Raw genomic sequence first — 18,020 nt, 5'->3', positions numbered from 1 at the left:
ATTAAAGTTAATCTCCAGGCAAACTTTTATATACACAGATTAAATACTTCTAATGGAGTTTTTTACCGAACAAAGAATTTTAATTTCTGTCCATTCGGTCCTGAGATTTTCACAGCCTTGTCTGACAGCACAGAGTATCTGATTTTTCTCTTTTTACTGTAGTTAAAGCGAAACTAAAGGTATACATACCTTTCCTTTAACGGTTCCTGACCCCATTCACAGCGGCATCTTCATTACCAGCGCGGGATGTCCTCACTCCTGCACATGCGCAGGAGGCCATCATCCTGGCACACAGGGGCAGTGGCAGCAATGTAAGCTAAGCACTCGCAGCTCAGTTTATATCGCTGAAGAAGACAGCAAGCATTAGGTAGGTGTATTTTATTGCTTGTCTCTTCTGCAATTAAAAGCCTGCCTGCTTGCTGTTTGTGACAGTAGAACTTTAGTTCTGCTTTGAGTAACACCTACAGGTGCTTTTCCTATCTCAGCCTAGGACTGGACAGGGAAGGAGAAGCAACAGCCTGATGAGCTTATCCCTCTTACTCTTCAACATATGCCATCTTCAATAAGGGAGTTCCTTTTTTTAGTACATGAGCACTGCAGCTCCTGATTGGCTCTTTTTGTTACTACATTTTGTTAATACAGGGGGATTGCAAGAGGCCATTGCCAGATCAAAGTCAGGTACTTCTACTGTGACTGCATTAAAAAAAAAAATACTATAAATGATGTATTGATGAATTTTGTGTCTTTGCCTGGAGTTCAGCTTTAAAGAAAAACTGTACAGAGAAGAGTATATTGGCTGCTATTGCTGACCTCTTTCTGAAAGAACTGGGTGCCTGGTGGTCTCTGACTGTAAAATTATCTAAGTCACCAACTAGTATGAAGCAAGTATTTCTGGATTAGGGACTAGAAATACTAGCTGTGTCCGTCAATGAACGAAAGGGAAAATGGGATTTTTGACTTACGGTAATATGAATTTCTTGGATGTTCATTGATGGACACAGCACCCATCCCTCTGTGGAGTTATAATTCTCCTGACACTGCTTGTAACAAAACTGAGTTGCTATAGCAGAGAGAGGGAGTATACCCCCTGGGACGGCCCATGGGTGTAGCCATAATTATTTTCTGCCTAGTGTCCTACTTCTGTAGGGGGCAGTATAACCAATGGTTATGAATATCAGGAGATGTGTCTGTCAATGAGAAATGATGATGCTGTTTGCTAAATTCCGTGGAAAACAAATAATGATCCTGGTAATTACAGTCTTTAGATGAAATCAGAAAGATTAAACAATTAAAATGTTTGCCCTCTATGAGAGCTTGTGAACTATACCACACCAAAGACATACCTGATAGGAATAAGACTAATGCACTCTCCCTTTCATTCCAAATCAGCACATTACTGAAGTATAAAATAATAAATTGCTAACCTAAAAAAAAAAATGTAAAAATAAATAAAATTATATAAATTACACACAGGTGCAACTCATAAATATATGTATATATATATATATATATATATATATATATATATATATATACAGTCAGGTATATAAATATTGGGACATCAACACAAGTCTAATCACCACCACAATGGATTTGAAATGAAATATACAAGATGTGCTTTAACTGCAGGCTTTCAGCTTTAATTTGAGGGTATTTACATCCAAATCAGGTGAACGGTGTAGGAATTACAACAGTTTATATATGTGCCTCCCACTTTTTAAGGGTTCAAAAGTAACAGGACAGATTAACAATCATAAATCAAACTTTCACTTTTTAATACTTGGTTGCAAATCCTTTGCAGTCAATTACAGCCTGAAGTCTGGAACACATAGACATCACCAGACCCTGAGTTTCATCCCTGGTGATGCTCTGCCAGGCCTCTACTGCAATTGTCTTCAGTTCCTGCTTGTTCTTGGGGCATTTGCTCAATCGGATTCAGGTCAGGTGATTGACTTGGCCATTGCATAAAATTCCACTTATTTCCCTTAAAAAACTCTTTGGTTGCTTTCGCAGTATGCTTCGGGTCGTTGTCCACCTGCACTGTAAAGCGCCGTCCAATGAGTTCTGAAGCATTTGGCTGAATATGAGCAGATATTATTGCCCGAAACACTTCAGAAGCTTTTGTCAGCAGTCACATCATCATCAATAAATACAAAAGAACCAGTTCTATTGGCAGCCATACATGCCCACGCCATGACACTACCACCACCATGCTTCACTGATGAGGTGGTATCCTTTGGATCATGAGCAGTTCCTTTCCTTCTCCATACTCTTCTCTTCCTATCACTCTGGTACAAGTTGATCTTGGTCTCATCTGTCCATAGGATGCCGTTCCAGAACTGTGAAGGCTTTTTTAGATGTTGTTTGGCAAACTCTAATCTGGCCTTCCTGTTTTTGAGGCTCACCAATGGTTTACATCTTGTGGTGAACCCTCTGTATTCACTCTGGTGAAGTCTTCTCTTGATTGTTGACTTTGACACACATACACCTACCTCCTGGAGAGTGTTCTTGATCTGGCCAACTATTGTGAAGGGTGTTTTCTTCACCAGGGAAAGAATTCTTCGGTCACCCACCACAGTTGTTTTCCGTGGTCTTCCGGGTCTTTTGGTGTTGTTGAGCTCACCGGTGCGTTCTTTCTTTTTAAGGATGTTCCAAACAGTTGATTTTGCCACACCTAATGTTTTTGCTATCTCTCTGATGGGGTTGTTTTGTTTTTTTAGCCTAATGATGGCTTGCTTCATTGATAGTGACAGCTCTTTGAATCTCATATTGAGAGTTAACAGCAACAGATTCCAAATGCAAATAGCACACTTGAAATTAACTCTGGTCCTTTTATCTGCTCCTTGTAAATGGGATAATGAGGGAATAACACACACCTGGCCATGGAACAGCTGAGCAGCTAATTGTCCCATTACTTTTGGTCCCTTAAAAAGTCGGAGGCATATATGCAAACTGTTGTAATTCCTACACCTTTCATCTGATTTGGATGTAAATACCCTCAAATTAAAGCCAGAAAATCTACAGTTAAAGCACATCTTGTTTGTTTCATTTCAAATCCATTGTGGTGTTGTGTAGAGCCAAAGAGATTAGAATTGTGTCGATGTCCCAATATTTATGGACCTGACTGTATATCCTTAGTTTTTTTTTTTCCTAGGAGGAAGTATTTTAGAGGGATAATATAAATATATATATATATATATATATATATATATATACACTCCAGATTAATCCCTAGGTCCCAATAATGACGTTGAAGATCTAAATAATATTTGTGTTTACCACGTAAGCATCTGTTGCCCACAGGAATTAACACAATGTGATTTTGGATTTTTAGTTATTTCAAACCTGTAAAAAAAAGTTGCTGCTTTGCGAATTGTGCACGTGCTTACTTGACCTACCTTATCATAATGTTATACTAACAACTTATACATACCAATTTTTTTTCCTACATATATCGGAATATAGTGTTGAAAGGAAAATAAAGCTCTCCTAAAGTAAAACACATGTTGATACTTTGAACATTACTGTTTGACTATGTTGCATAGAAATATTACAGTAAAATACATTTTTTTTTCTATTCATTATCTTTCCAAAATAAAACAAAATAAAGTTTTACAAATCTGCTTCCAAGTTAAAGCCCTATATGTAGTAAAAAAAAAAGATTTATAAGATATTGGTGTAGGCTACAAATGGTAAAAGACGTAATGGGGGAGATTTATTAAAACTGGTGCACACAGAATCTGTTGCAGCTGTGCACAGTAACCAATCAGCTTCTAACTTCAGCTTGTTCAATTAGGCTTTACCAGTGAGGCCCGGTTCACGCTGGTGCGACATACGTTCTTACTTCTGCCGAATCAATATCATTGAAGTCAGATTATAGTCTGATCATCATCTTAACTGATCTGACTTTGGCATGCAACATGTGCTCTGAGGATATTGAAGGTGAAACCCATGGAGAAAAGAGAAAAAAAAAAAAAAAAAAGGCGTGTGGTCCCCCCCTCAACCCCATACCAGGTCCGTTGGGTCTGGTATGAATGTTGAGAGAGGAACCCAAGCCAAAAAAAAAACAAAAAAATGGTGTGGGTTCCCCCACTAAATCAATACCAGACTCTTATCCAAGCATGCAGCCCGGCATGTCAGGAAGGGGGGGAGGGGGGGACGAGTGAGCGTGGCCATCCGGTGACATCACCTGGAGGCTTGCCGATTGTGACATCACCGTCCCATTGTGCCCTGGGCAGTGACGTCACAAGGGGCAGGGCTTCCAGATGATGTCACTGGATGGCCACGCCCCATGGCTATATAAGTAATGGCACATGCTGGAGCAAACACAACAGCGGGAGAAGAATTGGAGGAAGAACTAGCAGAGGAAGAAGACAGAGAGAGAAGAACCGGATGCAGAAGAACCAGCAGAAGAAGAAGACATCAGCGCAGCAAGAAGAACACGAGGATGAAGACCTCACCGGAGAGAGAATAAATCGGAGAAAGAAGACATGTTGGAGGTAGTTTAATAAAGGACTTTGTCAAAACCTGTGTATTGGTTTTATATATTTTTTCACACTTTATCGGGGTGAATGAGTAGGGGTACATTCACCACCCAGGATTGTTGGGAAGAGGCCCTTGTCCCCATCAACATGGGGAAAAGGTGCCTTGATGTGGGGGGCGCAGAGCCCCCCTTCCTCAAAGCACCCACTGCCCTATTTTGAGGGCATGTGGCCCAGTATGGTCCAGGGGGGGGGCGCAAGCTTATGCCCCCCCCTCCTTTCCAGACCTCAGGCTGCATGCTCAGATAAGGGTCTATGATGGATCTTGGGGGGTCCCATGCCTTTTTTTTTGGTTTGGGGACCAAAGAGGCTGGTATGGCCTGGGGGGGCACGCCATTTTTATGTTTTTTTTTTTATTTATTTTTTATTTTGGCGTAGGGACCCCCTCAAGATTCCTACCAGACTCAAAGGGCATGCTATTAACGGATTAAAGTCGGATCCCGTTCATTGAAGTCACATGGAAGTCAGACATGAAGCTGTAGTCGGGAGCGGAAGTCATCCGACCTCCAGGTCTGAGCAGTGTGAGCCCAGCCTAAAACCTAGAAGCTGATTGGTTACTATGCACAGCTGAACCAGATTCTGTGTTCTCTAGTTTTAGGAAGTCTCCCCTAATTTCCACAACCAAAATTTCTCCCAAAAAAATATGTTCTAGGACTCAGGGTTAAGGGGGAAAAAGGCATCAAGTGGTCAAAGTGACTCATCCGTATGAAAAAATTTTGGCTACTTCTATTGACCTCTCCTTTGAGAGTAAAGAGATAAGGAATTGTGACACTAAATTATAGCATGCTTGTTTCATTTAAGTGACTGAAAAGTGTTGAAGCCAGAGATAACCAGGCTACTAACTACCAGCAATAGCAGTCCCTATACTTTTTTATAACAGCGTCTATTTCATACAGTCCGCTGTAAGAGGGTAATGGTAATATTTCTAAATTTGGTTAGCATTACTGCCTCATATGTGGAGAAGTATTCTTTTTTAATAGAACTCAAAAATGACATTATTCCCTGAAAATCTAAACTTTTTGACATGGGTCCACACAAGTTATAGTTGATCATAGTGGATTTATCTTTACATATGTAGAAAATCCCCCTGCATTTTTGTATAGAGGGTGAAGAAATATGTTTGAGGTACATTGTTATCTTCTCAACTGCTTCATTGATGTATTGTTTGTGTTTTCTAGGTCTTAGTGGTACAAGCCATTCGGCCGGACAGACTGCAGAGTGCAATGGCGTTATTCGCATGCAGGACTTTGGGTAAGATTAGAATGCTAATGGAATTGATTATTAAAGTGGTGAAGAAAGAACATATTCTTAACCTATGGCAGCTATAGGCTATTTCTTATTATATGTATTTCTCTTGTTAGTGCTTAAACAAATAGAAATGTCCAAACAGTGGAACTGAGCCACCGGGTTGTGATCAAAGGTGCAGCGTGAATAGCTAATATTAAAAAATGTCCCAACAGTGAACACAAATGAAAATCATCTATCAGATAACAGCTTAGTGCTTAGCATAGTGCTAACACAACTTTTCAAAACTTCTAAAGCTGTTATGGGATATCTGGGATAATAAATAGCCCTCTGGGGAGCTGAAAATATGCCAGCTAAACCTAAACCTAAATAAACGCATATTCTGAGCATTTTTCCAGCATTCACATTACCTTGCATTATAAGCACTGTTGCAGCTTGAAATGTGTGCAGCCAATATGTTTATCATATTAGTATGGCGGGTAGTATGGTGGCTTTCAAAAGACTCTTAGACTTACATCTCAAGGATCAGGACGTTAAGGGCTATGTGAGATGATTACAGCCACACACACCCACACAGATTGAACTGGATGGACTATTGTCTTTATTCAACCTCACCTACTATGTAAAAATGATGCTGGGGCATTCCTGTATATACACGTGGGACACTTGCATAATAAATGTTGACACAGATAGTTGAAGAGCGTTGAAGAGACTTTCCCAAAGCCTAAAAATGCTGACAAGTGACATCACTATTCGATTGTAAGCTCTCTTGAGCAGGGCCCTCTTGTAATGAATTGTATTGTAATTATACTGTTTCCCTTCTATTGTAAAGTGCTGTGAAAACTGTTGGCGCTATATACTGTAAGGCTTCTTTCACACGGTCTGCCTCCATAGGCGGATCCGTGCTGCTCAGCGGGGGATCGATACACAGATCCCCGCTGAGCAGGCAGGTGACAGGCAGTCCGCTCTCATCCAATTCCCCCATAGAGATGCTTGGGGCTCTGACATCTCCCTCTCCGCACACAGAGCGGAGAGGGAGATGTCAGAGCCCCATGCATCTCTATGGGGGAATTGGATGAGAGCGGACTGCCTGTCCGCTCTCATCTGATCCCATCCCATCCGATCCCCTGGACAGATGGAAAATAGGGTTTCCATCCGTCCGGATTTCACGAACAGGATCGGATGCGGATGGCAGCGGGTGTCAGCGGACATGTCACCGCTGACATCCACTGCCCCATATGGATGCATGGGGGATCCAATCAGATCTGCCTAAAAAACTGACAGGCGGATCTGATCAGATCGCTCGTGTGAAAGGACCCTTAATCATGTATGATAATATGTATGTTTTAGCCCTCACTTTTAAAGACTATTTATACAACTATGTAGGATTTGCCATAGTCTGTCATTGGAGGGTTTATAATTGTTAATCGCCTATGTAAAAAATATATACCAGTAATTATATACTGTGCATGTTTAGTATTCTTCTGTGTGTAGGTGAAATTTCGGGCTAGAAGTCATCATGGAGTTTCCAGCATTAGGAAAAATGGCCTTGAGCGCAATTTAGAAGTTACAGGAATGATGCAAAAAACAGCAGCTCTTTGTGTTCAGTGATTCGGTTAGTTTTTATTGGTGTAAATGAACATTCATGGAGCATGAAATCGTAGGAGGTGAACGTCTAGACTGCATCTTCTATCACCATGACAACACCGTTTCTGTGGTCTCCACATCTACCTATCATGCTGATAAATACATAGGATAGCAAAGCAGTTAATAGATAAATAGATTGCCTACAAATTTTCTCATATGTGATTTGACTGCTAACTACCAAAACACAAATCTACCATGCAGAAAGTTACATTGTAATAAAGATCTGGCTCATAGGCAGTGTGCAAAGTGCATTAATCAGCATTCCACTGCCACCACTTTTTATGGTGCTTAACCTCTTCATTCTGATTAGCTAACTGGGGATACATGCTCATCTTTGCTTACTACATTATTCATTGAAGAGAGTCCCTACCAAAATGAATTACGTTTGCATTGAGTGGGAATGAGTTTGACCTTTGTCAGGTTGTTATAGGTCTTCAGATGAGGCAGCTTCTTCTTGCTTCATCCATGACATATCTCACTTTAATAGAAGCAGCCATGTGCATAACTGAGAGTAAAAAAGTGAGCTGGGCAATGTGATACAGAGTTTCAGTATTATGCCAAGCAAATTCTATCATATTTGTACAAAGTTTAGGGTTAGGACTTTTTACTAGGACCCTGTATTGTTTTCTGCCATTACGGATTATATACTTTACTTCAAAGTGGACCCGTCCCATTTAACTTATTGTGTTTATCAATCAGTTGATTTATTGTATGTTTGTTTGAGAGTTTGGCCTATTTTGTCCACTTTTGGATATATTTGTTTAATCCAGTAACCAATTAAAATAAATCAGGAAGAGGATGAATATTAAATGATCAGTAACATAAATATGAAATATGGAGCAGAAAAAAATCTGGCTTTGCTCGTAAGAATGAGGGAAATGAGAAAGAAAACTGATGCAGAACAAGTTTATATGGGAAGTATTTGGGAAAAACAATGATCTATACTCAGACAAAAAAGTTTAAGCTAAACTCTAGGCAAATTTTTTTTTCCCATACAGTGGGGCTGTGGGCTGTGCCCACACTGTATGAGTTAACTGCTTATTTTTCTAGGAGTAAACACAGAACATATACTCACCTGATCTGTCAATTCTTTGAAAAATGGCACTCCCCCACGTCCAGCGGTGCACTGTTTTTCCGACGTCTTCATGTCCAGAGCCGGTCTGTGGGCCTTATGATGTCATGAAGTGTCCACCACACAAAACCATTGAACCGTGGGGGGGGGGGGGGAGCAGGGCAGGAGCTGAGGGTACCAGCCTTGTACTTGGAGGATTAGGTGAGTATATCTTGGGTACCTGAACCCCTAGACAAAAACTAAGAGTTAACCCATGCAGGGTGGGCTCAGCCACACTGAATTGTGAAAAATACATTTGGCCAGAGTGCAGCTTTATAAAAAAAAAAGATAACCACCCCAAAAAAGAAAAAAAGGGATAAAAAAAGGTGTTTCTTTGGGAAGAATTGGCTTTGCCAATTACAATCTATGCAGCCCTCAAAAATTCCACTAGCCCACTCGCAATTTGCGAGTGGAATTTTGAGGCTGGCGAGCTGTGCCCGCCGCTGCCGCCGCCATTAACATTAATAGCAGCTTGCGATTATTGAGGATGGCGAGCTGTGCCCGCCCCCGCCGCCGCCGCCGCCGCCGCCATTAACATATAGAGCAGCTTGCTATTACTTTGGAAAAGGATGGGCTCTAGGAGCAGAGCATTGCGCCCAGAGCCCACCCATTCTGTGACAATAGCGAATGAGTATTCGCTATTGTCACAGGGATCCTCCTCCTGATCCTCCTTCTGGCCAATCAGGAGGCAGGTGTTTCCTGATTGGCCAAAAGGCGAACGATTGTAACTGGCCGAGGAGCAGGAGGAGGAGGACTCGGGAGACACGGAGGACGCGCAGGATTGATGAGGAGCCGCCCGATGCAGGTAAGTACACGCTGCTCTCTGCAAACTGGGCTGGTTCACACACAACAGAAAATCGCTCTACAATTTAAGGGGGCACACTAACTGTTCTACAATTTAAGGAGGCACACTAACTGTTCTACAATTTAAGGGGGCACACTAACTGTTCTACAATTTAAGGAGGCACACTAACTGTTCTACAATTTAAGGAGGCACACTAACTGTTCTACAATTTAAGGAGGCACACTAACTGTTCTACAATTTAAGGGGGCACACTAACTGTTCTACAATTTAAGGGGGCACACTAACTGTTCTACAATTTAAGGGGGCACACTAACTGTTCTACAATGTAAGGGGGCACACTAACTGTTCTACAATTTAAGGGGGCACACTAACTGTTATACAATTCAAGGGGGCACACTAACTGTTCTACAATTCAAGGGGGCACACTGTGATCGCTCTGCAATGTAAGGGGGCACGCTGTGATCGCTCTGCAATGTAAGGGGGCACCCTGTGATCGCTCTGCAATGTAAGGGGGCACGCTGTGATCGCTCTGCAATTCAAGGGGGCACCCTGTGATCGCTCTGCAATGTAAGGGGGCACGCTGTGATCGCTCTGCAATTCAAGGGGGCACCCTGTGATCGCTCTGCAATGTAAGGGGGCACGCTGTGATCGCTCTGCAATTCAAGGGGGCACGCTGTGATCGCTCTGCAATTCAAGGGGGCACCCTGTGATCGCTCTGCAATGTAAGGGGGCACGCTGTGATCGCTCTGTAATTCAAGGGGGCACCCTGTGATCGCTCTGCAATGTAAGGGGGCACGCTGTGATCGCTCTGCAATTCAAGGGGGCACCCTGTGATCGCTCTGCAATGTAAGGGGGCACGCTGTGATCGCTCTGCAATGTAAGGGGGCACGCTGTGATCGCTCTGCAATTCAAGGGGGCACCCTGTGATCGCTCTGCAATGTAAGGGGGCACCCTGTGATCGCTCTACAATTCAAGGGGGCACGCTGTGATCGCTCTGCAATTCAAGGGGGCACCCTGTGATCGCTCTGCAATGTAAGGGGGCACGCTGTGATCGCTCTGTAATTCAAGGGGGCACCCTGTGATCGCTCTGCAATGTAAGGGGGCACGCTGTGATCGCTCTGCAATTCAAGGGGGCACCCTGTGATCGCTCTGCAATGTAAGGGGGCACGCTGTGATCGCTCTGCAATTCAAGGGGGCACCCTGTGATCGCTCTGCAATGTAAGGGGGCACCCTGTGATCGCTCTACAATTCAAGGGGGCACGCTGTGATCGCTCTGCAATGTAAGGGGGCACGCTGTGATCGCTCTGCAATGTAAGGGGGCACGCTGTGATCGCTCTGCAATGTAAGGGGGCACCCTGTGATCGCTCTACAATTCAAGGGGGCACCCTGTGATCGCTCTGCAATGTAAGGGGGCACCCTGTGATCGCTCTGCAATGTAAGGGGGCACCCTGTGATCGCTCTGCAATGTAAGGGGGCACCCTGTGATCGCTCTGCAATTCAAGGGGGCACGCTGTGATCGCTCTGCAATTCAAGGGGGCACGCTGTGATCGCTCTGCAATGTAAGGGGGCATGCTGTGATCGCTCTGCAATTCAAGGGGGCACGCTGTGATCGCTCTGCAATTCAAGGGGGCATGCTGTGATCGCTCTGCAATTCAAGGGGGCACCCTGTGATCGCTCTGCAATGTAAGGGGGCACGCTGTGATCGCTCTGCAATTCAAGGGGGCACCCTGTGATCGCTCTGCAATGTAAGGGGGCACGCTGTGATCGCTCTGCAATGTAAGGGGGCACGCTGTGATCGCTCTGTAATTCAAGGGGGCACCCTGTGATCGCTCTGCAATGTAAGGGGGCACGCTGTGATCGCTCTGCAATTCAAGGGGGCACCCTGTGATCGCTCTGCAATGTAAGGGGGCACGCTGTGATCGCTCTGCAATGTAAGGGGGCACGCTGTGATCGCTCTGCAATTCAAGGGGGCACCCTGTGATCGCTCTGCAATGTAAGGGGGCACCCTGTGATCGCTCTACAATTCAAGGGGGCACGCTGTGATCGCTCTGCAATGTAAGGGGCCACGCTGTGATCGCTCTGCAATGTAAGGGGGCACGCTGTGATCGCTCTACAATTCAAGGGGGCACCCTGTGATCGCTCTGCAATGTAAGGGGGCACCCTGTGATCGCTCTGCAATGTAAGGGGGCACCCTGTGATCGCTCTGCAATGTAAGGGAGCACTCTGTGATCGCTCTGCAATGTAAGGGGGCACCCTGTGATCGCTCTGCAATGTAAGGGGGCACACTGTGATCGCTCTGCAATGTAAGGGGGCACGCTGTGATCGCTCTGCAATGTAAGGGGGCACCCTGTGATCGCTCTGCAATATAAGGGGGCACACTGTGATCGCTCTGCAATGTAAGGGGGCACCCTGTGATCGCTCTGCAATGTAAGGGGGCACCCTGTGATCGCTCTGCAATGTAAGGAGGCACGCTGTGATCGCTCTGCAATGTAAGGGGGCACGCTGTGATCTCTCTGCAATATAAGGGGGCACCCTGTGATCGCTCTGCAATGTAAGGGGGCACGCTGTGATCGCTCTGCAATGTAAGGGGGCACGCTGTGATCTCTCTGCAATATAAGGGGGCACCCTGTGATCGCTCTGCAATGTAAGGGGGCACGCTGTGATCGCTCTGCAATGTAAGGGGGCACACTGTGATCGCTCTACAATTCAAGGGGGCACACTGTGATCGCTCTGCAATGTAAGGGGGCACACTGTGATCGCTCTGCAATGTAAGGGGCCACGCTGTGATCGCTCTGCAATGTAAGGGGGCACGCTGTGATCGCTCTGCAATGTAAGGGGGCACACTGTGATCGCTCTACAATTCAAGGGGGCACCCTGTGATCGCTCTGCAATGTAAGGGGGCACGCTGTGATCGCTCTGCAATGAAAGGGGACACGCTGTGATCGCTCTGCAATGAAAGGGACATTCTGTGATCGCTCTGCAATGAAAGGGGGCACGCTGTGATCGCTCTGCAATGTAAGGGGGCACCCTGTGATCGCTCTACAATTCAAGGGGGCACCCTGTGATCGCTCTGCAATGTAAGGGGGCACGCTGTGATCGCTCTGCAATTCAAGGGGGCACCCTGTGATCGCTCTGCAATGTAAGGGGGCACGCTGTGATCGCTCTGCAATGTAAGGGGGCACGCTGTGATCTCTCTGCAATATAAGGGGGCACCCTGTGATCGCTCTGCAATGTAAGGGGGCACGCTGTGATCGCTCTGCAATGTAAGGGGGCACATTGTGATCGCTCTACAATTCAAGGGGGCACACTGTGATCGCTCTGCAATGTAAGGGGGCACACTGTGATCGCTCTGCAATGTAAGGGGCCACGCTGTGATCGCTCTGCAATGTAAGGGGGCACGCTGTGATCGCTCTGCAATGTAAGGGGGCACACTGTGATCGCTCTACAATTCAAGGGGGCACCCTGTGATCGCTCTGCAATGTAAGGGGGCACGCTGTGATCGCTCTGCAATGAAAGGGGACACGCTGTGATCGCTCTGCAATGAAAGGGGACATTCTGTGATCGCTCTGCAATGAAAGGGGGCACGCTGTGATCGCTCTGCAATGAAAGGGGACACGCTGTGATCGCTCTGCAATGAAAGGGGACACGCTGTGATCGCTCTGCAATGAAAGGGGACACGCTGTGATCGCTCTGCAATGAAAGGGGACATGCTGTGATCGCTCTGCAATGAAAGGGGACATGCTGTGATCGCTCTGCAATGAAAGGGGACACGCTGTGATCGCTCTGCGATGAAAGGGGACATGCTGTGATCGCTCTGCTATGAAAGGGGACACGCTGTGATCGCTCTGCAATGAAAGGGGACATGCTGTGATCGCTCTGCAATGAAAGGGGGCACGCTGTGGGTGCTCTGCATTGAAAGAGGGCACACTGTGGTCACTCTGTATTGAAGTGGGCAATGTGATATGCAGGGGGGACAGAGGACACTGATGTAAGAAGAACATTGTTGCACCACCACTACAACCACCAGGAGAGGAAGGGAGCACGTGAATCAGATGAACTGCACACTGTAAGTCAATATTCTTTTCGGTTACTGGGATTTGTACGCCTCTATAGCTGATGATATTTTTCACTGCTGTATTATGTACTGTTGGGATTTGCAGTCCTCCATAGCTGATGCTATTCTGCAGTATTCTGTATTGCTCCATTCTTGTTCTCTGTAGAAATGTGACACCTTCCTATTCAACAAATTGACCTGACCTTTCTCTTCATTTTTAAAGCCTTTACAAGTTTTTGAAAGCACGTAAAGAAACATGAAACAGAGCACATTAAACTTTTTCATTAAAGCGAAAGCTCAACCTACTATAGTGGAGTCACAATCAAACCCTATAGAAAAAGACAATGAATCAAGAGCAAATCCAGCTGCTAGTTGTAGTTTGCCTCACAACTCAACTGCCTTAACGCCTAAGAGGAAAAATGATGGTGATGCTGACAAGACGTCTAGAAAACGCCCTTTTAATACTCATTGGCTGGAACAATTTTCATGGCTTATTTTCTCAGAGGATACAGATACAGCTACGTGTAAAGTTTGCAGTCGGTTCCCCCAAAGTTCTGATGCAAAATGGAAAGACGGGATAAAGGCTCCATTTAAAAGGGAAACCTTTGTATGGCACGAGAAAAGTAACAAGCACAAGGAGAATGTTGATAAAGTAAAGGCTAAAGACAACCCTGAGGAGAGACCTGTAGCTGTATGTGTCAGAAGAATGGACGCAGCAATGTTTCAGCACATGACACACGTGTTTAATATCGCTTATTATGTAGCTAAAAATGAGAAGCCATTTCGAGATTTTCCGGATTTATTAATGTTAGCTGCTAAACTTGATGTGCCAGTTCTGCAGAAGTATGGAAATGATGTGCAGTGCAAACAATTCATTCATTTCATTGCAAAAACTATCAGAGAAAGTCTTTTGGAAAACATTAAAAAGTCAGCTTTTATTGGTATCATGATTGATGGATCTACTGATCGTACCTCCACTGAACATGCAAACATTTATGTCCGTTATATTTCAGAAGGAGAAATAAAAGAAGATTTTTTGGGTACTTTTGCTCTAGAAAGAGCTACAGCTCAAGGTTACTTCAAAGGATTGACTGCCTTTTTGGATAGTTTAAATCTTAATTACAAAGGCACTTCTTGGGTTGCAGGTTTGGGAACGGATGGGGCTGCAAGCATGCTTGGCCACAAGTCTGGTTTGGCAGTCCAGATGAAAGACATCTGCCCACAGATGATCAGTATCCATTGTGTGGCTCATCGCTTGCAGCTTGCAATCTTGGATGTTTGCAAGGAAGTGCCATACCTACAAACATTTGATGATGTGGTGCGACGTGTTTTTAGATATTATCATGGCTCTGCCAAACGCCTACAGCAACTAAAAGAAATTGCTAAATCTTTAAGTGAGGAAATCTTGAAACTAAAAGATATACACACGGTGCGTTGGTTATGCAGCAAAGTTGATGCTTTGCGTGCTTTTCTTCAAAACTGGAAAACAGTGGTGAGGCATTTTGAGCAGATATCAACTGAAGGATCAATTGATTCTGCTAAGGTTAAAGGTATCCTGAAAGACCTAAAACAGGTGAAGTTTGTGAAACTTTTGTATTTTCTACTGGATTTTTATGGCAAACTGAAACCATTGTCAGAAGGTCTTCAAAACAAGGAACTTATGATATGTCACATAAAAACCAAACTGGAACATGCTGTTAAAATTCTCCAGGATCTTTGTAAAGAGAGAGGTAAAAACGAACTTGAATTCCTAGATAAGTTTACAGGTGATGGAACACTTCATGGACTACAGCTGACCAACCTTGAAGCCGGTGAAAGAGAATTTCAGTCTATACGCCAAACAGTATTGGCTAAAGCTGAAAGATATCTAATTTTGAGGCTTTCTTCAGTTTCCTCAGATATTGTGCAATCTTTTAATATATTTGACAGCCTGTCCTGGCCAGACAAAGCACACATCCTCAATTTTGGATTGACTGAGTTGCACAGAATTGCAAAGCATGTTTTGCATGAGTTTGAGGACAATGTTGCACTTTTAGAAGCAGAGTGGGCTGACATGAAACTCTCCATTCAAAGTGGACTTTCTTTCAATGAGACTTTGAAAAGAATGAACCAGCAGAAAGAGAGATTCCCCACAATCCTCCGTCTGGTCAACTTCTGTGCCGTGTTGCCCCCAACAACAGCATCATGTGAACGGGGCTTTAGTTACCAAAACAGAATAAAGACGGTGTATCGTTCATCATTGGCATTAGAGACTTTGGATGACCTTTTGATGATTGCTGTTAATGGACCAACACTCACGGATTACAATCCAAACACAGCCATTGATAAGTGGTATTTTTCATCAGAAAGGGGACGTTACACAGGGCTTTCTACTTCTGTACAACGCACGCCATAGAAAATCTCTGTTTGAAATTGGCTTTATATTGTTATGCCATATTCTTTGGCATGAAGGGAAAACCTGCTTTATTTGCCTTAATGCCACACCTATACTCAGGGAAAGCACTTTTTTGCTTTTATGTTTACATTGATACTGTTAAAGTTGTTGTTGTTGTTGTTGTTGTTAATAATATTTTTTTGTAACTTAATTCTGAATAAAACATTCAAAACAGTGTAATTTTATGAGATATTTTACGGGGGCGTGTTTAGGGGCGGAGCAGGGTAGGGTTTGGGTGGGGCAACAAGTGGCGAGTAACTCTTAAGGCCTGGCTAGTAGCTCATGACTTGAAATTTTGAGCCCTGATCTATGTAAGTATATTAAACTAGAAAAACTTGCAGCTTGTGGTTTAAAATATATGAAAAAGCTTGGAATTATAGGCTTTATACGTTACTACTTAAGATGGTAACAGTCATATCATCCATGACATCTCCTTTTAGTGTGGAAGCACCATGGGTCACTATGACAGCACGTCTTATGAAATCATCAATAATATGCTCAATCAAAAAAACATGGGCAAATGAGGGCAACGACATGGCAAATGAGGTTTAATGTGGAGAAGTGTAAGGTTTTGCACTTGGGGACTAAAAACATAAGAGCACAATACACTTTAGGGGGGGAACCTTTGGGGGAATCAAAAATGGAGAAAGATCTGGGAGTCTTGGTAGAGGATAGACTAAGCAATAGCATGCAATGTCAAGCAGCAGCTGCCAAAGCCCGCAGAATATTAGCATGCATACAGAAAGGGATGTATTCCAGAGATAAAACTATAATCCTACCACTTTTTAAAACTCTGGTCCGACTGCATCTGGAGTATTCTGTCCAGTTCTGGTCGCCAGTCCTCAGGAGGGATGTGTTAGAGCTGGAGAGAGTCCAGAGAAGGGCAACTAAACTAATTAGGGCATTGGAGGACCTTAATTATGAAGAGCGTCTGCAATTGCTTGATTTATTCTCCCTGGAGAAGAGACGCCAGAGAGGGGACATGATAGCAATTTATAAATACCTCAATGGTGATCTCAGCATAGAAAAAAATCTATTCAGTCGAAAGGATTGCATGAGGACTCGGAGGCATACAATGCGATTAGAGGAGAAGCGTTGTAACCTCAGGCAACGCAGGGGATTCTTTACTGTAAGGCTCCTTTCACACTATCCGTCCGTTGGACAGATTCCGTTTTTCTCAGCGAGGGATCGAGCCGCCGATCCCCCACTGAGCAGCAGGATGACAGCTGTGTCTCCGCGCTGTGTGCGGAGACACAGCTGTCAGTTCCCCATGCATTTCTATGGGGGAAATCAGATGGGAACAGACCGTCGATACTCCCTTTATAAGGGAACAGAGAAGGTTCAAAAAGCACCAAAATAAAAATCCCAGCACTATACTAAGCGGGATAACCTAGCATACAGCAGGAAAAAGGAGACAATGGAGGATATGATGGGCAAGGGATGGGACTCCCTGATGAAAGGGATACAAAGCAAATTCCAAGAAAAAGAACAGTTGGACTCAGACATTACGGCCTTATTTACAAACCTCAAAAGACAAATGGAGAGAAAATCTGCCCTACACTGGCACATTGATACCTTTTACAGATATATAAAAGAAAAAATTAATCCAGCAGGTCTGCGCATTCAGATATTTCCTACAATGGATAATATTACATTGCAGATGAAGAAGGACTGGGAGAATAGGCTCAATGAGTGCTCAAAAGACCTTATGATATTACTCCAGGAAGAATATAGAAGACAAATTAAAAACCTCAATGAAGAAATTCAATCCATCTACGACCAACTTTCTCCCCTAAAAGAAGCGGATCTATATAGTGAAAACGAGAAAAAACTTAAAACCCACCTAAAGGAATACAATAAGGAAATCTTACAGAAAAAAGAAAAAAAGTACTGGCGTGACAAAAATGCTTTTACACAGGGCAGGGCCTATAAATGGTCCAACACGACCAGACAAAATAGGAACCGGAATAGGTTCCCAAAAAATACATACCAATCATCTGACTCCTCGTCATATAACTCGGGTGTGGAAGGAAATAAAGGGAGAGGAAGGAACTACAACCAAAAAACAAACCAACCAGACCAACAAAGGAACTTCGATAGAAGGGATTGGGCCAACCCCAATGAACAAGTTGGAACTTCCACTCAGGATATCGAGACAACAGGGACATCCCTACCTAATAGAC

General features: G+C 44.0%; 1 protein-coding gene across 1 annotated transcript in view; it reads left to right on the top strand.

Moving 5' to 3' along the window:
• DYNC2H1 (dynein cytoplasmic 2 heavy chain 1) overlaps positions 1–18,020 on the top strand; it is an 807,725-nt gene that overhangs the window by 416,789 nt on the left and 372,916 nt on the right. The window contains exon 75 of the mRNA XM_082246437.1: positions 5,720–5,792. Coding sequence (XP_082102563.1) covers positions 5,720–5,792 — 73 coding nt within the window. The remainder of the gene's footprint in view (positions 1–5,719; positions 5,793–18,020) is intronic.

The sequence above is a fragment of the Pelophylax lessonae genome (assembly GCF_965119305.1).
Source record: "Pelophylax lessonae genome assembly, chromosome: 2".
Taxonomy (NCBI): domain Eukaryota; kingdom Metazoa; phylum Chordata; class Amphibia; order Anura; family Ranidae; genus Pelophylax; species Pelophylax lessonae.
Note: the sequence above shows the minus strand (reverse complement) of the source record. Positions and strands in the feature narration are given on the sequence as shown.